At 38.0% G+C, this 27,741-nt stretch overlaps 1 protein-coding gene across 2 annotated transcripts in view; it reads left to right on the forward strand.

The window, feature by feature from the left end:
• Positions 1-27,454, forward strand: part of WWTR1 (WW domain containing transcription regulator 1) — a 43,499-nt gene extending 16,045 nt beyond the window's left edge. The window contains exons 2-6 of one of the 2 annotated variants that reach the window (XM_021544926.2): positions 6,483-6,619; positions 17,230-17,426; positions 22,029-22,162; positions 22,715-22,827; positions 23,895-27,454. In XM_021544926.2, the coding sequence (XP_021400601.1) occupies positions 6,483-6,619; positions 17,230-17,426; positions 22,029-22,162; positions 22,715-22,827; positions 23,895-24,079 (766 nt within the window). In that variant the 3' untranslated portion in view covers positions 24,080-27,454. The remainder of the gene's footprint in view (positions 1-6,482; positions 6,620-17,229; positions 17,427-22,028; positions 22,163-22,714; positions 22,828-23,894) is intronic. The other variant, XM_077785778.1, reaches the window with a different exon arrangement.
• The last annotated feature ends 287 nt before the right edge of the window (positions 27,455-27,741 follow it).

The following is a 27,741-nucleotide window of genomic DNA, read 5'->3' on the forward strand; positions in this document are numbered from 1 at the left end:
AGAATGATCTCTGACTGAGAGCTGCAGTACCAGGAACTGCTTTGCAGAAATGTTGGTATTTTGACCAGTGTTCAGTTTCTACTGAAGGAGGGTTGTCTGTTTGGGAAAGGTATTCCTCAAACCAATCTGTGTTATTGTTCAGAAATCTTGATCAAGTAGTTCAAAAGCTTGTCATAGGAAAAAGTTAGAACAACTGCTGTGCATTTGTGGAAAGAAATTCTAGAGACTGTGGTAACAATATTTTTTTGTCTTTTGAAGAAATGCTGTTCTCTGTATGATTTCAAAATCAGAAGGTAGGCAGGATTGCAGATGGGCCTACGACAATTAATTTAATCCTCTAAATTCTGTGATTAAAAAGGCACCAGTGCTAGAAAAAAAAAAATTGATTTTTTAAAAAATTAATTTAATTTTTTTATGTTAGTGAACATGCCAAAATGCACTATGCTCTGGAAAGATTAGCAGTCATTTTCTGAGAGACTCAGAAAGCAAAACACGAAATAAAAGTTTTGATTACAGAGGAGAATTCTGAGACTAAATTCTGTGGAGTCACACATTTCTCTGCCTCTGGCCAGTGCAGTAGAATATAACATTAGGTGTTTTTTCTATAACTTCAAAAGTATTTTGTGTCCTGTTTGCTCTGGGTTGTTTTTCTATCCTACCATCTATTCTTGCCTGGGGAAGATTTTCAATGTGTCCTTATAAGGGCCCTCTGCGTAGTTGAAGGGGGAGATCTTGTTTATGTATTAATTTCTACTAGAATGCAGAATATGTTAAAGTAATAACAGCTTGTCTAGAAATGCCACCTTGGTAGTCAAAGAATGTTTATTAGGTTGGTCCACTTCTCCCATTCTTGTTGCAAGACAGCACCAATTTATATTTCATGTATGCAAGCCCTGATTGTTCATAAATATGGTCCCTTTTGACATGGCTTTTATACTAGTAAAGTGAGACATTTGCAGCAAGACCTGGTGATAGCCCTCTAGCTCAAGTAGAGAACAGATAGAGTCTTTCATTCTATAACCTGTTAAACAATTTCAGAAACTGCACACATCTGAAAATGTCATGTATCGCTCATAAAAGAATACTTTGTCTTGAAATTGATATATATTCCCATAAATAAAATAAATGGTTTTAATAAAATCATTATATGTCTCTTTAAATATGAGTGCCACAGGCACTCATCAAGTAAACAAATGTATTAATGCTATTATATACTGTATACTTAAAAAAACCCAATGAATGTTCTATATAATAGCTTCATTCAGTACCTTTTTTTTCTTTCTCTCAAGAATTGGGATTTCATCCAAATTCTGAAGGTTAAGTTGTCAATAGAACTCAAAGGATGTTTTGTTTCCGTTTGTATAACTAGTTTAATGTTTTTTAAGGTCTCCCTGTACACCAACAATGGAATCAGTCAATTACAGGGGAGCTGAGCAGGACATTCTCGAAGTTCTCTTCACAGCAAATTATGCTGAAACTAATTCAGGAAAAGAGCAACTCTCTTCACTGAAGGAGTTACTTAGCATAGTGTAATAAATATTCAAATACAGATGTAATGTTCCAGCTTCAAGATCAGAGATGATGATGAATACACAGCAGGAAAACAAAGTCCATGGTTCAATCAGTTTAATAATTACATTGTGGCTCCTTGTTAAATCTTCATGTAATTTTCATGAAACATTATTGGTTCTAAAAAAGCAAGTGCCATGAATTTGATTAGCTCAAACTTGTGAGCTAGAGTACTGCAGAGCGTCGCTTGAGCTCCCACACTGCAAGTGGCTGAACTATTGTGTTACTAATTTCTACCCTCTAAAGGAAAGTGATTGAGAAATACTCGATTTTATATTTGTGTGCTTTTAGTGATGCAAGGAATGATATAGTCTCATTCTTTCCAAGTGTTAAACAGCAGAAACGGAATCAGGAGCATGCATCTCTAAGCTCTTCCAACTAATAGCTAAGTTTCATATGTACATACTGGGTACACGATTTTTGCAAAATAGTATTAACATTTTGGCTTTGAATAAGGCAAAATTTTGTCCATTCCTTGTTAACAGTGAGTAATATTGGCATAAGATTAAATTGCCGAGGCAGCTGTTTGGGCTGAGCCACTGGTTGTTTTGAGTTGTCTGTGAGGGCACCTTGAGTGCTTTGCAGCAACTGTGGACACACAGTGGCCACACCAGGTTACTCTGAAGTGCCAGCAAGTGCTCTGGAAGTGCCTGAAGAATAGGCTTGTAGGAGAAGTGACTGTCTCTTACGTGTTTGAAAGTAGCTTCTACATCACAGGGACTGCTGCAGTCTGCTTAAAGAATTACAGTTAATGAATGTACAGGTGAATGCATGGCATTAGGACATGGTGCTGTGCTTTCTGTGAAGTCTTTTCATGTTACAATGAGAGCAGAACTTGGGTCTTGAAATTTTCCAGTCTATGGTGAGAGAAGGTGAAAAGCAGCACGGCAAAGGAAGACATCCAACTGCATCTAAGGACAGAACAGTGTATTCTTATGCAGTTGTTGGATCACGTCCTGCCTTTCCCAGCAAGAAGCATTCACAAATTCTCTTTCAGGAAAATACGTAGCCTATGTACAGGTTTTTTGATAAGAGGTAATCTAAAATGTTTCTCACCTATTGATTCTAGTGAACAATAAATTCCTCCTGCTTTTGGACTGGAAGGATGGCAGTAACAGAAGTGCATCCCCAGGTCTGCAGAGCCAGCAGGTGCTGGCACAAGGTGACCTTGGTGGGACAGGCGCAGGGCAGTGCTGAGGGTGACAGGCTGTGTTCGCTCTGGCAGCAGTTGTTGTGGCACCCCCAGCCAGTCCTCCCACCAGTTCCAACAGCTGCCATAAGCTGCTGTGAAGTACCGCCTAATTATAGCATTTTCTTGATCCTCTTGATCCCCCTCAGAGATTCCTGGCCCTGCCCTTGGCCAAACTCAGCACCTAAAGGCAAGGCACTCCTGGAGGTATGAGAGTGGCACCACTGCTGCTGCCATCCTTAGGGAGGAGGTGGTTTCTGTGGTGAGCAGGGGGTTTGGAGGTCTCTAAATGTCCCAATAAGTGTAACTGCTAAGCATTCAGACCAGTTTCATAGTGCAGTGTCATATGTACACAAAATTCCATTTGTTTCTGGGAGAATTGGACGTGTGCACATAGGGTAATTGTTTCTGAAGCAAAAAATCATTCCCATTCACATCTTGTGTTTTCTTCACCTGTGACTGTAAGAGATAAAAGAAAGCATAAAAAAGAATACTAAAGGTGAGGTTTTTAAGTAGATGACACTAGACTTTTACAGATGCCCAATATTCTGAGAGTTTGAACACAGTTCCCCTTTTGCTGCTGCATCTTGCATGGTGGTGGTTACTGGAATATGTCGGGCTTGACTTTGGCTGTAGTTTTACCAGAAATTGAACTGCAGTACCCTGAGCAAGCTCAGACAATGGACTGCAATGTTGTGTCCCTGAGGTAATTTTCTTAAATTTAAAAATCTTCCCATCTGTGTAAAGGCGTATCTGCCACATCACACAGTGTCAGAGCAGTATGAATGCCTCTGACTTCCAATACACTTTCTTTCTGTGTTGTTTTTGTTTACAGGGAGCAGAGGGACAAAGAGAAGGTTGGGCAATGCCTTGGCTCTGCTCTGGGAGATGTAAACAGATTTCCCAATGTTTGTCTCTGGATGGCTGGAGGTGCTCCAAGGCAGAGTGAGTGTGGCTCCCTCGCAGGGGCTCTGAGTCAGAGCTGTGCTGTGGTGAGTCACCAGCTTCCCACTCAGCAGCAGCTTCACTTTGATGTGGCTTAGTCACAAAACTCAGCCCTATGTTTAAGCCCTGATAAAGTACCCCAAAAAAGCTCAACACTGTTGGTCAAACTCTGTGTTATTTCTGATGATGGTACACTTACAGAATAATTAGTTTGTCTTTTTCAATTCCCCTTTTTACATTAGTTACTCTGAATTTCCTAATACCAGAAAAAAAATTAAAACTACAAAAAACAAAACAAAAAACCCACAAAAACAAACAAACAAACAAAAAACCAAACAAAAAAACCCCAACCAAAAAAAAAAAAACCTCAAAAAAGGTCTGGAAATAGAACCCATTGAGATACATTGGTTAGTGGAGTGCATACAAGCAGAAAGAGAATTGGTGTTCCTCATGCTGCTGCTTGCTGATTTAAAATCACTGGTATGTCTTGGCAAGACTGCAGTGGAAGTCAAGGATTAGAGCCTTGCAGTTACAAAATAGGACAAAGCAGCAGCACAAATTCGGAGGAACACTGACATTTCAAAGCAGGAGGCTGACACCCAAACAGGAGACATTTAACAAAAGCCTATAAATACAACAGGTGGAACAGAATCCTGAAGTCCGAGTAAAATACTCAGTTTAGATCTGAGCTTTGGTTTAATTTTTCTTTAATGAGGATTTTTAAATTTTTCTTTAATGGGATACAATTTGCCACTTGCTGAATTGGAGCACTGCAGGACTTTATGGGTGGGAATGCCATGATCTGAACACGTTGGAGAAGCAGTTATGGTAGCATGTTCTCTGTCCTATTTGTCAGATTCTTGTGTATCTCATTTAAGTTTTTTTATCATTGAGTTTGTAAATATTTAACTTTCTCTGATTTTATTGGAACATGTAAAGTTCTTGTTGGTGTATGGAAACCCTCATCAGTCTCACTCATGATGCAGAAACAGAAGCTAAAATTGACATCTCTACTTTTCTGTTCTGCTTGTTTATGAATGAAGACCTTGTTGAAAAATGGCCACTTCTGATATTAGGATTTATAATAATAAGAGATGCAAAAATTGCATAAGAAAAACTTGAAAGTGAGAATTTTAGTATGGATTTTTGTGGCTGCCTTGTCATATGTTTGAATATGCCTCAAGAATCTTACAAAAGTTATAGAATAAATCATAGAAGTTCTTTACTTCTCTACATAGTTCTATTTCAATATTATAGATGAGGCAAGATATTGTTAAAGTTTGAGGCTCTGTGACTTCATGCACTGTATGCAAGAATCATTATACTTGAAATGTAAGAGTAAAGAGAATAAAAGCTAAAATGTAATAAAAAGCTACAGTGATGGGATAATAAAGTGTTTTAATCTAGAGAGAAGCATTGTGAATAATAACAAATACTCTAGAAGCTGTGAAGAAAGGAAGTGACTCAGCAGTTTGAGGCCGAGTAACATTCATGTAAAAGTGTGATCTGTTTGAGAACTGTACATTAAATGCAAAATATTAGGAGAAGAAAATGGCTACAGGCTGCATAAAGATGTCACATTTTTCTGTTCTTTAAAAAATTATCTAGGCTATTTTCTTTTTTCTCTTGTAATTCACACTATTTTTGGTGATACCTGAGATGTACATCACAATATAGACTGAGTGGCCGTGGTGGCCATGCCACTGGGGTCTGCAGAAGCAATGGCAAGTTTAAGGTGGAGCTCAGTAAAAATTTTAGGCTGTTCTTTTATGAAAGTTGGATCAAAATGGTTTTCCAGACACAGAATGTTTAAATTTTTATGCCTCTTGACATGTGCTTCTTAAAGACTTACCTTTTTGTAACAAAAAAGCTAATAGAGGAGTACCCACTCAAGTACAGACAGTAACCTGGTTAGGTGGTTGGGCTTGGAGCCAGACAATCCCTTGAGAGTTACTAGACTAATAATTGCTCATCCTTAAAGTGCTTCTCCTATTAAATTTCTTACAAAACAGATGTACTTCAGTGTAAACTTTCAGCTGCAGCAAAACCATAATTCTTTCACCGCTGAATTGTGTGGCCAAAAATACTTTACAGTGACCATTGTTATTGTTACTTCACTGTAAAATTGATGTGGATTTGTGCATGACTCCACTGTTTTCAGGGGAATGCAAGTATATGAGAGTTTACATACTGAAATGGTAGGTATGTTGTTAACTGCATTGAATAAATGAAGAGATATTGGTGATTACACATGAGTCATGAGGCTGTAATCTGCCTGGTTTGGTAGTGGGATTATATGCTGGTATTCTTGGAAACATATAGCAAGACTAGTTTTCATAATGTGGAAAGCAAGAAAGCAGTTGGATTTGGCAAGACAAATACTTGTCTTTTCAGTACTCGGGAAAATTACCACTGCTGATGAGGAATGGCCATATATTGAATATGTAGGAAAAGACTAGTAGGACAAGAGTAAACAACTTTCAGACAATTAAATAATCTGAAGATGAGTGTGTATTACATATTTTCAGTATGACAATAGAATTGTTCAAGTAAAAGTAATTATTCAGGAGTAGAGCAAAAAGAAATTAGAACAGCAGGGGCAAAAGATCAGAAGAAAAAGTGAGCAACCAGAGAATAGATAATTTGAAGTGGGTGAGGGTGAGATGACAAGGGCAGATGTGGAATAAGAAAAATAAATAGGACTTTCATGACATTATGCTTAACTGTCTATATAATATACCTGGTATTTTTTGTTAAACTTGTATCTTTTCTTTCTCAGTCATATAGAAAAAATTACAACATGGCAAGATCCTCGAAAACCTATGAACCAGGCACTGAATCACCTTAGCCACCATCCTGCAGCCATGTCCACACCAGCACCGCAGAGGACCATGGCAATGTCTCAGCCAAATCTCAGTGAGTATCGGATGGCATCTCTCTGGTGAAAACACAGAAGAGATACGAGAGACGCCACTTGATTTGTTTGTCAAAATAATTTTTGGTTCAAGAAGGCAGCACTGATTCTGTTATCAGACCTAACAGTGTGTTCTCCCCTTCATTTACTTAATTTCCCCCTCTGTAGACTTGGCAGCAAGTGAATTTGTACTGTTTGAGGTGATTTTCTAACATCTTGTGGTATATTTTAGAGCCTCCATGGCTTTTTGGCGTAGTGTTAGACATAGAAAAATAAGTTCTGTCTGTGCTTTTCTGTTCTGAGGTGGTATAAAACCCCCACAAGCCCTCCATATTATGTCCAACTGTTGGATAACTTGTCCATGGTTAGTCCTGTGTTTTTTCAGGTCAGAAGGTGTAGCTGGTTTGCTTGTTAGTTTGTTTATGGTGGTGGGGCTTTTGTATAGTGAGGTTCTGCACTGGAAGCAACTTGCAAACTACTAAAAAGTCTTAGCAGTATGAATTACCCACAAAATTCTTCTAACGGGTGTGGTTCCCTTGCTGTTTCTGTTTAGCACTTCAAGTGTAAATTTAATTGTCAACTTACATACATCTGATATTGCCAGATTTAAGCCTTAGTGAAAATAAAGCCATTAAAACTTGGAAATTTTAAAGCAAATTTGTAAATTGAAGAAAACATTTCCATGTGTAATTGACAATTACTGATAATCCCTGATGTTTCACTTCTGGAGCTTTAACTTTCCTGCTACTCAAAAAGATGAGCTTACAGGCTCAAGATGTCAAAAAAGGAGACTTAAAAACACATAGCAGCTTCTTTTTCTGGTTAATTTTTGATAAGTTGATCTCATGATTTCTTGATTGTCCACTTTTTCATGAATGCTGTCTCTTCACATGCCAAGAAAACACTGAACATTTGTCTGCTAGTGATCACCAATAGAAGTAGTGCAATATTTACTTCGGTCGTAAATTTATAAGAAACACCTAGGATCTCTGAGATAATTAGCTTCCATTCTTTTTTCTACCTTTGTCTCAACTACTTTGCTTGGATACGTGCAGTAAGAGTGTTGGTTACATTACAAGATTTAGTGGGCAGTAGCAAACCATAATGTGAGAGTGGATATCTGCAGAAGCCTGAATAAAATCTGAAAGGTTCGGGTATCTGCAGTGTCGTAGCACATGGTGAACCTAACAATTGCTCTGCTGTGGCTTCAAACCACAGCTGCGTGTGGGTCAGTCTGTTTATAGCAGTGCTGGAATGCCTGAGAGGTAAGAATAGGACAACAGGGTTTTGTTCATACCAACTCCTCCACTTATTTTAACATTTGTTGCATTGTCCCTAGTTAAAAAACAGCAGTGCTATAAGTCAGGACACTGTACAGAATATTTTTCCCCTCAGTTTATTAGTGGAAGTGAATGAAAGCCAAATCTTGGACTAAAAACCATGTATACTGAATTTTAGAGGAGGGTCTTTCTTGAGATTCAAAGGATTAGAAAGAAAAGTTTATACCTAATGAAAAGTCTGTTCTTGAAGGTATTTCATGTGCCTAGTAAGGGTATTTCCACAGACTTCAAAATTTCTCCTATTAAATACAGTCTGTATTTCATTCAGTATCCTTCATATATATATATATATATATATATATATATATATATATATAATATGAGGTTCTACTTTTTGTGTAGATTTATATCCAGTTCTTGGCATAGTGGTTCAGATATGTGATTGAATTTCCCACTAGAAATAGTATGTAAAAATCTGCACAGTATCCGTATTTATTTAATCCAGAAAAACATTCCACCAATATGTCTTGGTGAGCTTTATCTTATTTTGATGGCTTTCAAAGGCACACTGAATGTGACACTATTTTATTAAAACATATATCTTGTAAGATTTAATCTATAAACTGTGTGTATATGCATGTATATACACATAGAGTAATTACACAGAAAGATTGCAGTAATCCACACAGAACACTGCAGCCTCTGAACACTTCACATGGCAGTTTAAAATATATGTGACTGTCGTTTTCAGTGCTAAAGTAGAATGTCTCTATTTTTAAAATGCCGTGGCCAAAAGGAAGAGCCTTTGTGCTCCCCTGTGCTGGCAGTGCAGCTGCTCAGCCCCATGTTCCTGGCTCTGCTCCGTCGGCTGGAGAGGGGAAGGAGCCCATGGCTCGCAAACATGACAGGAACAGTGGGAGCTGCATCCATACTGCTCTTATGGCCCTAATTTTGTGACCCTGCAGCAAATGAGGCTGTGCATCTGTCTTTTGCCTTAGCTTTTTTTTTTTTTTTTTTTTTTTTTTTTTTTTTTGTTGGTTTTTTTTTGTTTTGTACACTAGGAACTAAAAGAAGTTTTTCTTTTGAAGATGTGCCACTTAAAAGGATTTAAGTATTTCAGGTCTGCACACTGGTCTGCACTTCCAATTACTAGCACATGTGTTTTCCTTGTACTTATGAAGAGGAGGAAAATATGGTTTGTTTTGTACAGCTTGTTGCTTTGGTTTATAAACTTTCAGCAATATTTGCTGGGAATTGTACAAAGGCACTTCTAAACATTTTATCAAAGCACAGAGTGTGACCAAGTGATACCAAATCATAGTATGCCTGTGTTAGAGGCATACAAAAGCATGTAGTGAAAGCTGGTTGAAGTTAGTAGTCATAGTTTAAAAAAATCTGCTGTATTTTTCTAGCTTTTCTCTTACTATGGTTTTATGATGCCTAGAGGTGAACACTTCATTAGTTAGTTTTCACACTAACATTAAAAGCACTGCCTTTTAAATGTTACAGAACAAAGCCACTGGGTGTTTTTCCCTTTGCTGTATCTTGTTGAATTTACAGGAAAGTAATACATGCTAGGCAAGTTTCTGTACTCATTTATACACCACAACTATATTCAGTGACATTTCACGAAGGAAAAGGAAAATTTGTCACATAGATTGAAAACATGTTCTTGCAGGTTAGCATATATTTAGACTTGTTCAATTTGTTTTTTCTTAACATTTTACCATTGTTGTTCTTCTAAGATGATTTGTAGATGTATATACTAAGGAAAGCACAGCATTAATAGGAATGTTTGTGTATGTTTTGTTGTTGGAAGCAAAGGGAAAGTGATCAGCCTCAGACTGAAAACAAGCAGAAACAGTGTATTTCTTGCATCTTCAGAAACTTCATTTTCCGTGATGCTGATTCTGCAGAGATCCTAATTTTGCACCCATTTTAAAAGAGTATTTTCCTGCTGATGGATGAGGTATTACCTATCTCGTGCCAATCAATGAATGCAGTAGAATCAAGGGCCATTTGTGGAAGGAGGTTTACTCAGTCCCAGTTGTCAGGCCGAGGTCCCTGTAGAAGGAGAGGGATCCTGTGCCCCGAGGAAGGCAAGAGCAGCCGCAGTGCTGAGGGTCACGCTGCTGCCTCAGCCTGGGCTGCATATGCCCTTCTGCCTTCATGGCATTCCCTGCTGTAAACATATTGTGGAGGATGATTTTGGACTACATGTAGCAAGATTTAGAGGAAAAATTAGGTCCTTACAGGAGTTTTTTTGCAAGATTTCTTAAATTAAATGCTACTTTGTTTTGTAGTCTTTCTCTATTCTACATTAAGCAACACTCAAAGCCATTGTTATTTCCATCCTTCTCCCTTCAAAGTGTTCTAAACAGATTTCTTTTGTGATTTTACTCTTCATCCAGTGGGCATACGCAATCTGGTCTTCATTTAAATATTTTCCAAATTTAACAATTTGCAATTTACTTTGCCATAAAATAATGAACCCCTCTATTAGCATTTATGTTTTCTGTATAATTTAGCTTGAATTTATATGTGAACTCCTTAAAAAGCTCATACAAAAAGAACATACTATCTGCAAAAAAACTGAGAAGAATTCTTGCCCACCCTGTGGCACAGCTGGATGTGGGATTTGGAGCAAACAGCAGTTGCAGGCTGCGAGGTGCAGTTACTCTATGTGCCATGTGAGTGACAGAAATGTGTGTTAAGCAGTGCCCAGAGTTTGCTGGTTTGTGAGTTTTGGACACTGCCACTATGTGAAAAGTCCCTGAGTTTGTTTGGGTGTGGATAGGGGCTTTCAATTTATCTAGCTGTGGTTAAAATTGGTGTTTGGTCTAACTCATGCTGCCAAAGCCCAGCCAGGTGGGGTGTCCCTGGTGCTTGCTACTGTCCCCTTGCCTTTCTTCACGGTGGACACTCCAGCAGCAGCAATTACAGAAAGGTGTATCTGGTTTTACCCCTTCTGGTAAAAGGGAACTTGTGTGATTCATCAGACTGTGCACAGGGATGGGACTGATGGGCAGAAATGGTTTTAAATGCTGTAGTTACTTATGACCTGGCTGTCAGGGAGGGAGTGACAAGGTCTGGAGCTCAGGAGCAAGCTGTGTTCATGTGAATCTTCTGCTTAGAGCTGAGCCATCTTCTATTACCCTCTCTGTTTTCTCCCTTGCAATATCTTATTTTCCATGTAAGCTTTTACAAGATGGTCTTTCAAGGTCCCTGCTGACTGGGGCTGTTCTGCAACGATGATTAATATATAGTATCTGTTGGCCCAGATAAGGCTGCCTTCAGAAAATGTACCTGGATCACTTTTAATTCTGTACACTGACAAAGTAACTTATAAATATATATTCTCTTAGCTTCTGCCATTAATATGCATGTTTGCAGGGAAAAAAATAAAAAATATTGTTACAGTTCCTGAGATTTTCAGTGTTCCTGTAGTCTATCTATATCTGGAGCAGATTGTATTACTTTTTCTCTGTGATACTGGTTTATCAGCTGTCTGCTAGTCACATCCTCAAGGAGGTTTGATAAGAACCTCATTAGTGGACTCATTCAGGTGTACTAAATGGGAACACAGTTGCTGGGAGAACAGCATTGATGTTGTGAGCTCACAAAGGTTCAGATGCCTGTTCTGAGGTAAGGACGTCTTTCCTGGATGATTTCCATATACGGCTGAGGCCTTGCACAAGTTATGGTTGTGTCCATCACAGAATAGTTTAGGTGGGAAGGGGCCTTGCAAGGGCTCTTACCTAGCCTCTGCTGAAAGCAGGATCAGTGGTGGCACCAGAGCAAAAGCTCGGGACTTTCTTTACACAAGTGTAGAAATCCTTTGTGACAGAGAAGAAGGTCCTGGTGCAGTTCTCATGTGTTCATCAGGAAAGGGGCTGGCACCACGAAGGAAATGGATGTTCTATCATCAGCACTGAGTAGAGCAGTGTCAGAACATGTCCCACACCCCCACACACACACAAACACTTAAGAATGGAGAAGAATTTCTGGCAGAGGGAGAAGGGTGCCACATGTATTTTAGTTTGTTCTTGATATCTCCACTTTCACCTGATCAGATTTTATGTAAATACTAACTATCAGAAAAATAACATGGCTCATCTCTGGCAGAATCTGGTAATATTTATCTTCATATTAGAAATCAACCAGTTCGGACAGGAAGCAGTGGAAAGCCTGATGTTAATTTGTTTAGGGTCCCTGTATGCATTGATCCTGAGAATTCAACCATGCTTACTTCTTGTGTCAAACTCCAGGTGAAGAACTATTTAATTTTTGGTTTTCCCTTCTGAAGAAGAGAACCTTACTTCAGAAGGTACTCTGTCAAGACCCACAAGCAGGCATGACCCAAGTGATACAAGCAGGATGGCTTTCACTATTAATCTACTGGTTCCCTAAGATGTAGGACATTGGATATTACAGATTAGAATTTTTTATTGTGAAGAGCCTCTGACACTTGTTGTTTAATAGAAAATCATCCATGAATCTAAGTTTAGCTTTCAGCTGTATTGGTAATGGTATTGCAAATGGGTCTGGACAACTGGGAGTTATAGCACTTTACCTCTGCTCTCATTTTTTTTAACTAGCCAGGAAATCCAATCAAAAAGCCAGAGCCAAAATCCTGTCTAGGAACAATAAACATGTGAACCAAAGTTTCCATATCCTGCCATGATAAAAGAGGTGTAGCTACTATTGTTTAAGGATGATAAAAGGCAGTTTTGGTAACTATGTCAAAGCAGTCTCTGGAGATAAGAACACAGAAACTCTCAAAGTGTTCAAAACCAGATGATATGTATTTTAGTGTTCACTGATGTCCATGAAGAGTGTTCACTAATGTCCAGGATTCCTCAAGTCTTGGCTTGACTTGGCTAGAAATGTGTGACACTGAGAGGAACATGTTTTTCCCTCTCTAGTCTATGCCCTCATATCACCTGCGTGGTGGAAAGGCTTCCTGTTCCAGATCATTTTTAATTACTGGATATCCTGAAAGAAGCAAACACAATTCATTTGTGGTCAGCGTGAATAATCTTGGCACCTGTTTCTGATAACTGCTTTCTGAGTCCTGAAAGCAATATAGAGGACTTGCACATTCATCTGTGGGAATGAGTGTTTTGTGATGCAGCTCTCAAAAGAATGAGGGGATTTTGGTAGTTTGCAATTAAAGCCTCTAACAAGTAATTTATCACACAGATTTCAAATGGAGTAATTTATTTATATTTAAGGACAGTGGTTAATAGGTACAGAGTCTAATAGGAATTAACTTCAGTATCAGATAAATTAAATCAAAGGACATATGCCTTTAAACGAGCAACTGACCAACTAGTAAATCTGAAATGCTAAAGTTTGATGTATTCAAGAGAGATGTTGGCATTTTTTCAAATTCTAGTAATTTTTAATTTTGAAACAAAGAAGTTCCTGTTGGTGTAAGCATTTCCCCTCAAGGTTAGTAGTCCTAACATGTACCAGTGCAAGAGTAGAGGGTCATTTCCACAGTTTCAAAGATGATGAAATGTAAAAGCTGAAGATTGCATGAAGCAAAAGTAAAAATAATTTATTAAATATTTTAAATCTAACGGTCATCAGAAATTAATCATTAGTATTAAAGCTATCTGTCCACTGAAGTAGCTCCCATCATCACTTTTTGTTACTGATTTACTCTTAGAAGTGCTTGCAGAGTAAATCTCCAATCTTTTAAATTACTTCCTGCTAAATCATAGCTTTGATGTTGCACCTGCAGGTTGTTTGTATTGGTTTTTTTAGTCTTAAATCACTGAAGATGGGAAAGATTAATTAAATGTGGGCATCACAGACCTTAACAGTTGAAACTTGAGAAATTTCTATATAGCTATTTTCAGCTCCGAAATCTGAATAAAGGAGTCTCTGTGCACTGGAATAGTGCAACTTTTTGCTTTAATACTTTACAGATTTTTGGAACAAAATGCACCCGAACTGAAAAGCAGCATTTTTTGCTGACCTTGTTAGAAGGCTAATGCTTCTTTCTGGGAAATAAATGAAACAAGCATTTCTTTGTTGGCTGAAGTGGAGTGAGAAAAGGAGGGGAGCCCAGTCTTTTTTTCTTTACAGTGTCGTGACTAAGTCAGAACTGTAGTATGGCTGGTTTTTCAGTTTTTGGTTTTTTTTTAACCTTTGTAGACTTTTTTTTTTCATCAGACTGTGTTGCATGAGACCTGGCTTTGGCTAGTTCATCTGAATTTGGTTCTGGGCTGCCTATAAACAGAGCAGAAAGACCCACAGTTGCATCCAGACACTTCTGACAAATAATAAAAGTAGGTGCAATCAGTTCAATGCATATGTCAAAAATGATTGACACTTGCATGTTTTGGCTTCTGCAACTTGCAGTGTCTCTTGTCCACAAAATGATCCTTGCCTAGTATATAGCGAGCAAAGTCATAAACAGAAAGGTTTCCTACAATGTCAGAAAGCCTAATTCACTAGGATATCATTATTAATTTAAAGGCAAACAAAAGCAATAAAAGAATTATTTTATTTTTTTTCTAACTGGAAAAATAAAACCACATAGATCTAATGATGTAAACTAAATAGTTGCAATTTCATGGGCTGCAATGGAAGTGTGGTCACATAGTTCAGGTTTAGAACTTAGCTCCATGTTTTTAATTGTTTTCATTCAATTGCATAATGGCTGTTTACTGAAAGCATTACTTCATTTTGCAAAATAAATTAAGTTTTCCCCAAGATAAGTGAATTTAAGGCCACCCTGAGTCTGTCTGCTGTAATGATGATACTTTTCTCCTCTTATGTTAGAGCAAGTCTCCTTTACCACAGAGTGGTAGATTTGAGCTTTTGAATATTTTTTTTCTTTGCAGAACTTTAGAAATGTTACACTGGAGTCCCAGACCCTGCCTAGTGAATTGAAGCTTACTGAAGACCAATTGTTTTTTCTTTTAGTAACTTTTTGACTTCTCAAAACCAGCCCAATGATCCCAAGGCTCTGCAGAGCTCTGGCTGAGATGAGCTGTCAAGGGTCCCTGGTGTGTCTGATGGTGTCAGAGTAGGGTCTGTGTTGGGCAGTCTAGCTGGAATGTGAACTGCAGGTTTTTCTTTTTTAATCCAAATGCCATTGTGTTCCTCATAACATTCAAATACAAATTCAGAGCTGAAACATAAATTAAAGCATGCATTACTAAAACCTCATAAATAGCACAACAGATGTGCCATATGATTATATCACGAGGAACAGACTTTTGTGGGATGTCACTGTTTGCTCACTGGGGCTGACACAAGACTTTAATTGGGCTTGTTCGGACCATAGTGACAAGAAGTTACCAGCTGTATACCTACCCACTTTTACTGCCTTGGTTCAGTTCTGGTTCAGTTGAGCAGCCTCAGGAAAAGCACTTAGGTAAAATATTTACTTAGGTAAAATATTTTTCACAAACTAAGCTCAAGTATATACCACAAGGGTAATTTGTCCATTGTTGGGATTCTTTTTATTCTACCAGTGCATTTAAAGATTCACTGAAGTCTAGATAGCATCAGATCTATCAAGCATGCTTAAAAGTATTGCAGATACAATATTTTTCCATTTTCCCTATACATATCATTGTAACTCTACCATTAAGAAGAGCAACTTAGTTTATTCAATTTTTTTTCTAGTTGTTTGAAAAATTGACACAGTAAAAATTGGTAAAGCAGTAAAAAGTCTTAGTCCTGTAATAACTGTATCATCACACTTTTCCACACTTCTTTTGAAGAGGCTAGTGTTCTGCCTGGGTGCTGGGGCTTGCCCAAATAGGTAGTGTTTCAGGACAAAATCTACCTGACATTACCTATAGTGTTGCATATGAAATTGTATTAAGATCTAGCCCAGATCTGACAGAATTAGAATCATCAAATCATTTGGGTTGGAAAAGCTCAGAGGAGTGAGTCTAACCATTAACCCAGCACTACCAAGGCCACCACTGACCCAAATCCTCAAGTGCTACAACCACACAGCTTTTAATTTCCTCAAGGAGGAATCACTGTCCTGATCAGCCTGTGCCAGAGCTGGACAAACCTTTTGGCAAAGAAATTGTTCCTAATATCCAGTCTAAACTTCCCATGGGATGGCACACTGGCATCAATCTGCAGTACTCTCCAGAACACCTGCTTCTGGAAGCAAGTTGCAAAGATGGTTTAGATCTGCCTGGATGCTTTTCACAAGGTCCAGAAGGATTTATTAGAGTGGGCTTTGCACCACCTACAGGTAGTAAAGTTGCCCTTAGATCCAGACTGGCCCTGGAGATAGCCCAGGATTAATTCTCACCTGGTCCATGCAGCTGGGCCTGATCTGCCTCAGTAATAAATCTAACGTGGGTCCTGAACAAACCATAGAGTTAAAATGTCGAAAATTCACTATGTTTCACTCCTGGCTTGTCTGAAGGATTTCAATGCTGGACGCTATTCTTAGCACCATAAACAGAAGAAATTTGTCTTGGTAAGTTATAATGTTCTTTTATGCTAATTTATCTTGGTAAGATACCTCCTGTCTGAGATGACAGGGCATTCTATTAGCTTTGTGACATGTTGGCACCAGAGTGACACACGGAGAGCTACTCAGACATACAGTTTCTTTCATAGCAGTTCTATGAATAAAAATGTCTATCTCACAGAGAATTCTGCTCTGATTTATAGTTTCTGAATTTAAACAGAAAGGATTATGCTGATTTAAGAAACATTAACAATCTAGGCAGCATTAACTTCCTCAGCAACAGCCTTCTGTCAGCAAGTGAAGGGGTTTGCCTGGGTATAACTCAGGTTTGCTTATTAAAGGTCCTGTTTCTAACCCTGCCATCTACGATGTTCTTCCCCTGGCAACCTTGAGAATTTCCTACCAAAGGTGGAGGACTGATGGGTCATATCCTAACAGAAGAAAATTCAGTTGTTAATTGGAAATTACTTCTGGTAATAATAATAATTGATTTAAATCTGTCAATAAAGAAAATGTTAAGTTGAAATATTTTTACTAGCTGATTATCTATTATAGGCGCACATATTTAGGAATTTTCAATTTTAAAAAATGTTTTCTACTAGTTAATTAGGTAAATATTTGAACATACCAGGGTAAATAGAAATACTTGTTGTATTGTAAGTATTCCTGTTTGATACAATCAGAACATTAAAAATCATTTATTAAGCAATTGCTAATGCAGATCTTGCCAGATGGAGTAGTTTCTCTCAATCACTTGAAATACAGTAATTCTAATAATGCATTCCTGTGAGTGAGCAGCATGTGTCCTGTGCCCTGTGTAATCTGAAAATCCAGCTCTGCCCAAGCTCCATGAGCTCTGTCTTTCCCGCAGTGATGAATGCCCAGCCGCAGCTGCCCCCCAGCACAGCCCTGCTGCAGCAGAGCCGCCCCCCGCAGCCCCCGGCGCTGCTGACCCTGCCCAGCGCTCTGACCACGCAGCAGCAGCAGCAGCAGCAGAAGCTGAGGCTCCAGAGAATCCAGATGGAGAGGGAGCGAATTCGGATGCGTCAGGAGGAGTTACTGCGACAGGTAACACCAAAGATACTTTCGTTTGTTCAAGAGTTTTTAGCTCAATGCACCCAAATTTTTAACAAGTACACTTAGTAGCTCTGTTACTTTATGTCAAGACTAACTATGGGTTTACAGAAGGGTAACCAAAAAGCTAATGTAAACAGATAATTTCATTTTTTTTCCTCAAAACTAGCACTGAACAGAACATAGGATTGCCATCAGTCAGAAGTTACAGACCTGCCATCTTTCTTACCAGTCCTCCTTAATAGTCATGTAAGGGCCAAATTCTGTTCTGTGACTGTCTGTAAGCAACTAGGGTATCTAACACTGATTCAGGTGCAGTTTAACTTGGTTTGCATAGGAGACCATGTTCATACTTCACTGAAGATAAAGGAAGAACACATGGAATTGTTCTTGACTACAGTCTGTACTCTCTTAATTTTCACCATTTGCCTTTTAGTTAAAATAAAATCATATTCACATGTTACATTAATACCTCTGATCTGAAGCCTTTTCAGAGTTGGTTATTTATGGATGTTTTGCTTATTGTTCTATTTCTTACATTTCAGCTCTATATAATGACTCATACTGTACAAAATAGATATGTGATTTCCTTTATGCTCCCTTAAGAAAACAAAGTTTTAAAAATTGTATTTCATTTGTTACAGACAAGTCCACCAGTGGACTTGAATTGAAGTGGTGTTGTGTTTGTATGGGGTATTAATCAGATTCCTTAGTGGAAAAAAAAGATAATCTGTTTCTCTCAGAAACAGCATGAAAGAAGTCCACTTTATCAAGAAACATACCATTACTGTGGCCTTGCAGATGCTGCAGTTACCAGTTCTAAATACCTTTAAAAACTTCCACAAGGTTAAGGTGGTGGTCTCTGACATGGACAATGGTCTCAAGTCTTTTGTGTGGCTTCTCTTTTCCCATCAGGAGCTCATGACAGAGATGGATGTGAGAGGAGAGTGAAAGTATTTAGTACGCGCTTAGTCATGATTGTCATCATGCCAGCAACATGTTTAGCTATTTTTACTCTTTGGCTCTATTCTTGATTCAAATCAAGCAAATTAGGCTTCAAAACAGTTGTACCATTAACACAAGGGAGGGTTTTTTGCTGCTTTGCTGCCTTTGAAACCAATACATTCACACACTGCAGCTGTGCCATACTCTGTCAAGACTTCCACTTACTGTGCCCAGTACCACCCTGCCCTTGTAGTGTTTTTGGAAGCTCTGCATTGCATGAAGCAGTACAGCATCACTTCACATTACTGAAGTTTTTACAACTGGTGTAACTCTTAGGGAGGAAAGCAAGATGCAAAATCTTCTTCCTAACAGAATGTTGGAACTTCCTTCCAGTAACCTCAGAATCCTGAACCCTGGCAGCTGAGGGTGCAATTATCCTCTTGGGTCATCAGTGTCCAAGTACAGTTACTGCTGTCCTGACCCTCCCTTGCTGTTTTTGCTTTTCTAGTGTAACCTATCTAAGGGGAAAATGCTGAGTAAGGGTGTATGCTGCTGTAGCAGCTGTGAGGAGGTGCAGAGCATTTGAGTGAGAGGGGGAGCATTCTTTGGAGGGTCACAAGCCTTTCAGCCCAGTAGCAGCTGCTGGCTTCCCACAGCCATTCCTGGCAGCAGCTGCTGGGGTGGAGCAGCATGCCCAGCCAGGAAGAGGTCATAGCTCTGGAAGCTCTTGGGTTGGGGAATTTCTTTCCTTCTTTTTCCTCCTCTTCATGTAGTTGATAAAACCCTAGAACTCTAGACTGAGTACATGCCAGAAGGGCAGCATTTCAGAAAACCAGCATGATAGCATCTATTTAAAGGTTTCTGTACTCAGTTTTATCATTCTATAAGGAGTTAATGTTCTTTTATGCTAATTTGGTTTTGCAAGATTTCCAAAGGAGAAGAGAGCATCTGCTTGCTACTTAAAAGCTTATTGGAAATGGAAGTTGGTAGAGGTAATGTCAGTCAGAAATCTCTGAACAGTCCTGCAGAAAAGGTGCCCCAGCACTCCTGTGTGTGAACCAGGGTTGTTATGCACTGTGTGCATACATTTGAAGGGTACAAATAGTCCCAAAAAGGCAACACTTCTCAGAGGCTTCTTTCTGGTCCAGGGCTGCTATTGCATAAGTTGTCCACAGGTTACAGAGGCTTAGAAGAGGCTGAAGAAGAGGTGGAGGAGCATGCAGAGGAACATTTATCACTGTTTTGTCCTCGCAGAATAGGCCTTTACTGGCCTGCTACAACCTGAAGAGAAAAATGCCCCACTGTGCTCCTTCCACAGCACAGACTGGCCGAGGGTGTGCTTTACTGGTGGCACAGGCAATGTCTACGTCTCTTGCTTTCCACCCTAAGTATGAGGACCGGCAGAAGAGGAATTGCATCTACCAGCAACGTAAATGCACTATAAAAATTCTCTCTCTCATCTCCCCCAGCTGGAAATGAGAGTTTGGCAACTAAGGGTGGACCTCAGGTCAGTTCTGCTGAGAAGAGTTCCAGGAAATGTGACAAGAAATTTCTGTGCTTGTCTGGCATACTGCTAAAAAAGGGTTTACATCAGAACTGTATTCTGAGGCAATGAATCATTCATCTCACTGTAATGCTGTGAAGCTTTAAAGTGTTTTGACATTTTTGACACATGAAGATTTTTACATGACTTTGTGATGTCAGAATACTATGGGGTTTTTTAATTTGTTTTATTTTGTTACTTATTTTGAAAGTCTTCTTTGGGTTTATGTGTGTCATAGTGCCAATCAGATCATTAAAGGCATTTGGCCCTTTCTTAGCTGAATGCCAGAGATGGTCTCTGCCAGCCAAAGTAGAGGCACCTTCCTACTCTCAAAGACTGAGAGCTCACTGATGTGGCTGAGACTGATATTGCTGCTCACAGGGCTGTGAGACATCTCTGCCATTTTTTGCCAGACTTTCATCCTAAGGAAGGAGATTTACAAATATTCTTTTTAAAAACCTTGTAGTCATGCTTAGAATGGAGAACAAGATGTAATAGGGTATCATAAAGCTTTGGGTATTGTGTAGTTGATCCTTTTCTCCATTACCATTGCTGTAATAATGTCAAAGGAGCAAAGGAATATGACATCTGTAGCAGTACTAAAATTGCAATGTGACTTCTGAACTAATGACCTACAGCAGAAGAACATATGTCAGGTATGGTGGAGCCAGTACTCTGCTTCCCCAGCCAAATCTGAATCCAGTGTGCAAGAGTCTGTTGTTCCACATTTTAAAAGTTCACATGGAGTTAATACTGCAAGCAACAGGCAATATGTTGAAATAAATAATGGGAAGTGAGCCATTCCCCAAGGGAGAGTCAATCAAATAACTCTATAATAAATATGGTGGTTTTTGCAACAAAGAAGAGATAGGAAAGTAGATAATGTAACTGATAGAGGGAGTTTTATTTCATGGTGCTGCAGGCTTTTCAGCTTACAGATCTTTTGCTTTGGAAGGCCTGTCTAAATCTCATTCTTATATTTAAAAACAAAGTACTGAAAATATCTGCATGTAGACAGCTTAAAAATATATTTGCATGTAGACACCTTCCCCTTCTCTAAGGTTTGTACATTTTCAGATTCCAGTTAATTAAATTTGAAGTAGAAATATCACCATTAAAATTGTTACTTGACTAATTTAATCATAAATCTATTATACATAAGCTACTAAGAATCTCAAGAATGTTTGTTCTTAACACTTGCTAAATACAGATACCATCTAATGTAAATTATAATTTATCAATGAATATATTGATAATTTTGTTATAAAGGAAGCATTGTTTTTATGGGCACCAACATGTGTAACATTATTCACAAAGAGACCAGACCTTCCTCCTCAATGAAACAAATAATTGAAAACATAGTAAAACATCATGTTCTAGCCTTGAAAACCTGTTAGTCCTTTCTGTACTGGGGAGACTGAATGATTGAATCAGTGGAGAGAAGTTTTCTACTGGGATTTAAATGAAATATTTACTTTGCTTGTTTCTTTAAAAAAAAACGTAGGTTGAGTTAATTAGGATAAAAATAGACAGAGATTTATTATTTTAAGGTCTTAGGATTTTTGTTTGGAACATCCAATTGGAGTCAAGACAACATCTATACTGAACTCTGTACCACTAGATGTCATGTGTGTTTCACAGAGATAATGCTGGAAGAATTTATTTTCAGGAAGAGTTGTAAAATAAGTTTCCTTTGGCTCTGATTAGTTGTTCGTCATCCTGCAGATAGCAGACATGAGACCGGTCATTAAGCAATTACTTATTATTAGGCAGACTGTTCATTCTAAAAATTATTGAATCACAGTCTTGGTTCCAGTGGTTTTCTTGTAACATGCTAAGTACCTTGTGGTAGCTGAATTACAGCCTGGCTTCCAGATATGGTAGAACTGGCAGCTAGATTCTGTGGTGCTTTAAGCCAGCGCAGGTGGGCATGAAAGACACTGTCTGTCTGCATCATAGTTTTCTTCATATCAGTGTAAACACTAATCAGTGACATCACTCAGAATTACTTTCCTTCAGTGTATATGTTATGTGTTCACTTGTTACAAGAATACGGTATTTCTGAGCTGTTGGAATAACCCTTCCCATGTATTTATTTGTCTTTTCAGGAAGCTGCTCTTTGCAGACAACTTCCTATGGACTCAGAAAACATGGTCCCAGTTCAGACAGCTGTGAACACCCCTGCTATGACACAGGACATGAGGCCTATTACAAATAACGGATCTGATCCTTTCTTGAACAGGTAAGTTCATTCTTCTTCATTAGGCAATTGCTTCTGTTGCCTTCTCTAGACTGTTGCAGCTATCTCTCTACAATAGTCCCTATACCATCTTCTTTTTTTACTTATTGTAAACAGGGGGTATGGCTGAGTGGCTGCCCTGAATTCTTTCAGTTTATGCTTCAAGGAGGAATCTTAACAAAAGCAATAAATTGTAACAGGTGGTTTAAATTCTATTGTTAGTGTATGTAGAAGACTAGGTAGAATAGGTAAGTTACCTAAGTATAAATACATTCATCTTTTTAGGCTGTCAGAACTGATTTCAGCTGAAGAGTTATATATGCATGTGTGTATTTCAAAATTTAAGAGCGACCTTACTTAAATTAATTGTTTTTTGGGCTGATGTGACCCAAATATGATGTTGGCTGACCAGTGGCCAACAGTTACAGGATGAGGCTTAATGACTCAGTATCTATTTCTGATATGTAACCTCCTGTGTTCTCTTCTAACACTGTGGTCAGGAACTGTGTCTATCAGAGCCTCTTTATTGAGTCTTTCTCATGTTTCAATTTGTAGTGGGCCTTACCACTCCAGGGAGCAGAGTACAGACAGTGGCTTGGGATTAGGATGCTACAGTATACCAACGACACCTGAAGATTTCCTCAGCAACGTAGATGAGATGGATACAGGTAGAATACTTGGATTTAGCTTAAAGTATAGTTCATATATTATGACTAGTAATGTTTTATAATTGCATAACTGAATGATAATCTTCAACTTTCCTAATCAAGAGAACAGACCAACACTGTGGGAGAAAATGCCTAGAGGGTGTTTAGTGCCCAGAAGGTTCTCAGCTTTAACTTAGATCCAGATTCTGCCCTTTCACATCAGACTGATATTAAACAGAATAAATAAAACCTGGAAAATGCAAGCCTTAATTTCTTTTTCATACTATTGTCTATGGTAGGGGGACTAAAAAGCTTGCTATGGGTTACATGTAAAAATCAATACATTTCCTAACTCTGAGAAATCAGTCTTGCTTTTAAGTCTCTTACATTGGCAAAGTTGCATTTGCCTTCAAACAGAATGTATTTAGCTAGCTTACTTTTTGATAGATATTTATTTTATGTTAGTGTCCTCATGATGTTTGAAATACTGAAATAATTTACTAGAAAATCAAGGGTTTTTTTCAGAGAGTGATATTCTCAGCACTTCCTCACCTAAACTTCCTTTTCAAGTCATTAGAAATTCAGTATTATGCAGAGAATGAAAGATTTATCTATGAAAGGTTTTCATGCTTGTTCTTATTAATTTATGGGGGGGGGGGAAATAGTAATATTACAGAACGAAATTGCTGTAAAGCACTTTTTTCAGTTATTTCCTACAGACAGCATTACCCCTGGTACAGGGATCAGGATGGAGATGTACCTGAGGGTCCTTTGCTGCTTTCTGGGCACACCAGGAAACAAACTTGAAATTGTCATGCTTCCCAAGTGGAAGACTAGAGCTGGATGCTTTGGGCAATGCTGGAAAGGATCTTTTGTGCTTTTGAGATCAAAGCAAGGATGTGAAATGTATTCTTAGGAGAATATGTACTCTGTACCTAAATGCAGTTTTGAGATAGCATTTGTGTTGAGTAGGAGTGCTCACAAGTGCCTGTGAGAAAGGGGGAATAAATTTTTATGTCAATTCTGTTGTTTTAAATTACCCACAATAAGACTTTGGTACTTCAAAAGTTCTTCTTTACTTTTCCTAGGAGAAACTATAGCACAGACAACAATGAACATAAATCCACAACAAACACGTTTCCCTGATTTCCTCGACTGTCTTCCAGGGACAAACGTTGATCTTGGGACTCTAGAGTCAGAAGACTTGATCCCTATTCTCAACGACGTGGAGTCAGTGCTTAACAAAAATGAGCCCTTCCTTACCTGGCTGTAATCAAGCAATGCTTGTTGGGCCTACAGTGCAATTCTGATTTCTTTTTCCTCTTGAGGTAGGCATAGAATATCTGAATATCCTCAAGAGATACAACATACTGCCTTATTGACTTTTGTTACATCATCTTTATGGTCAGTTCAATATCTATCTGAATTTGATTGATACTAATTTAAGTATGAAATACATTATATATATATATATATATGTGTATATATATATATATAAAAAAAATACATACATGGATATATATTTCTTAAAAAAAACCCACACCACTTTACACATCTGTGTACTTTTTTACGTTTTCAAACCAGGCAGAAATGCTTCAGTTTTAGGACAGAAAGTGGCTGATGTTTTTGCATATCCCTGACTGATGTCCTGGGTACTGATTGACATCAGAGACCCTTTGTGAATCAGGAAAGGTCACTTGGTTGAAAAAAAGTGCAAAGCATCAGGGCATGAGAGTAGTTTTATTATTATGTTTATGACAATAGTATCAGAAGCTTTTTTTAAATCAACTTACTTAAGCCTTAAAAAGCTTTTTTAGTTCTTAGTGACTAACTGTTCTGTATAGAATACAGTTCAAATATGATCCATATCAAGCATAACAATTCCCATTATATATTTGTGAAGGCACAAACAATACTATAGCAGTTTATTTTTTTCAGTAAATTACTGTATAGTTTTCAGAAAATAATTACTTCTAGTCTCAAAGTACCAGAATTATTTAGCAACATTTTTACACTACAATATTGTTACAAAATAAACCAGGCTGGTACTGACTGTTGCCTTTTAGAAACAAAGAAATGTATTATAAACAAGCATTTTTAAAAACTTCTTAGTTTTTTTTAGTTTATTATATTAAGCACTACAGTTTTTTAACTTAACACATGAACAAACAATTTTTTTAATGTATAAAATCTATGGCAAGTATCTTAAGTGCAAAAATATTCTTTTAAAATCAGTTCTGGAAAATGTGGCACAACTTGTTAATGTCATACATAGAGGGAGAAAAATCTTCCTCATACTGTTTTCAGTGATGTTTTTAACTGACAATGTAAAACTACATGTAGTTCTATACATGAAAAAGAACCAGGAACTTTTTCAGGGCACTGCTAAAGCAGCATTGGGACTCACCTGGTAAAGCTGCTTAGTTTTTATGTCTTTCACTTACCATAACTGGTGCACAGGACATGAGGCATGTGCTGTGTGTTTTTATCTGTTATATATCCTACAAAACTTCCTTATCAGAGGTTTGGGACTGAGAAGACATCAAGACATTAAGCCTGCAGTTCCCCTGAAATGCAAATGAAGTCCCGAATATTCTTAAATGTTTTGAAATTATCTTATTTATAATTAATGGATTTAAGCATTTTGTATTGAAGAATAGGTCATTTTATGAAAGGCATTATAACTTTTCTATAAGCTTAATCCAGGCTGTGTAAAGAGAAGAAGAGATGTAGCACTAAGTGTAAATGTGTGTTTGCCAGGTCTGATAACACTTAGCAAGACCTTACTGATGCATCAGAATATTGACCCTTAAAGACTTTTTTTTCCATCTGGTTGGGTGAAGGTAGGTGAAAAGGTCAGTGATGAAGTGGTGGGAATACAGAGTAGATTTGGAAGATGAATGATGAGGTAATAAATGTAGATCCTTGCTGGAAAGGATGACTGCAGACAGGGATACATAGCAAATGAATCTCCGGTGTTCAATGAAAAACAGAAGAGAAGCACTCAGTAAAGGAAATTACCATGTCTGTGATGAACTTCTAAGTGTACGTGGTGTCACAGGATGGAAAATAAAAAGCACACACACTGAAATTTTGAACAAAGAGATATTATGCAAAGACCTACAGTTGTGACGCTTGATGACATAGTAAAAAGTAGCTTTTTAAAAATGTTTTTGGGGTTTTTTTTTATTAATAGAAAAAGAGATATAACAGCAGAGTTGTGTCTGCACAGAATTTAATTGCTGAATGGGCATTGTGTTTCTTTTATTCTTTTGAGGCGTTATTAGTTGGGTATTTTTTTTATTCTTGCTAGTTTTGCTAACTGTTCAGATAGCATAAACTTCTTTTCAATAAACAGGGGACCGGGCAGGGCTGACCAATATTACTGTAATTAGTTTTAATCTCTTTCTTTTAAGAATTTCTTCGGGTTGTCAGCCTAAAAGAAAAATAGATGGTCCTAAGGCTTTGTCCTTTAGTACCATGACTGATGTTGGTAAAGAATTAGAGATTTTCTGGCCAACTTTCAAGGCCACGTCACCATCACTGTTCATTTGGCATAAGGAGCTGACAGCAATTGGTGCTGGAATGAGCCACAGCACCTGTGTACCTGGGTGCTGGTGTGATCCAGGTGGGAGTGCCTATCCACAGGTTGTGTTTAGAGAGTGCAGTTTGTACATTGGCTAACAACTCTGCACCATTGAACGCGTACGTTTGTCGTAACAGAAGATATTCCGGGCAGGTTGGCTCGCAGCTCTGTGAGAGAGCTAGCGCTGATTCCTGCCCAGCCACGTGCATTGTTGTCAGCCAAAGGCTGTTTTGGTATGGGGAAAACTAATGCAATTTTCTAGTGAAATCACAGCTGGCATTTATCAGAATTGTGAAGCTGCAAGCTCAATTCCTTTTTTATTTGTGTTTCTGGTGGTTGAGTGTCTTGGTGCAAAGACCTTAAAAGGATAAAGCAATCATAAATTGTGTTTCTGTGTTACTTCCATAGTAAACCAGCAGCAGCTCTGAAACAGGAAGGTACTGTGTGGGGTAGCACTTCAGGCTGAAACAGCTGCCAGAATCATAGGTTAGATCTTTACTCAGTCATGAAACAAATCTTGGTTAAATTTAAAGTGATTCTTTACACTGTCAGCTTTTAATTTTTGTTATGGAGATAATGTATCCGATGAAGTGCAATGACAATAAAATCTATTTTTCAAAGTTACCTTTAAAAAAAGTTTCTGGCTTTAAACAGGCTTATGGCAGAACTTTTCAGTATTCAAAGTATATGTAATATGAAAATAAATTTATTGTTGACAGTGTTTCACTGTACTATTTCAGGTTTTGAGCATTTACTGCACTAAATTGTACACTGTCTATTTGTAGTATAAATACAACCAATGTGCCAGCTGGACAATTTTGCTGTGACTATCCCTGAGGGGGCATATGTAAGTCTTGGTGATACAGAAGTAATGGGACATGGTTAATTACAGTTTGTATTCTGGTAATACTGTTAGAATGTAATCTGGGGAGGGATTGGGTTTGACTTTTTGTCAACAAATACTGTTTAGGGGAAGGGAAGGATTTAAATCTCTATTTTAGTTACAGAAAGATGTGGGTGGTTGTCCAAATAAACTTGTTTCCTAATACATACATCCATGTACATGTTAGTTCTTTATCTATTTACTTTTTTCATTTTTTATATGACTTGTGTGAGCATTTATTTTTAATTTTTAGTACCTTGTAATAGATTGTACTAGAGGCAATCAGATCAAACTGTTATATCCTGGGTTTGATTCTGTTTTGTTTTTTTTTTTTTAATTATTTCTTTGATATTTTACATGAAAAAATACAAATGAACTTGAAAGATTTTGGATGTATATTGTTTTTTTAAAATAATTTCTTTAGGGGAGGTGGTGGGTTTGAGGATTTTAGTATGGGCTTTCCAGG

This window comes from Lonchura striata, chromosome 10 (genome assembly GCF_046129695.1).
Source record: "Lonchura striata isolate bLonStr1 chromosome 10, bLonStr1.mat, whole genome shotgun sequence".
NCBI classification, from domain to species: domain Eukaryota; kingdom Metazoa; phylum Chordata; class Aves; order Passeriformes; family Estrildidae; genus Lonchura; species Lonchura striata.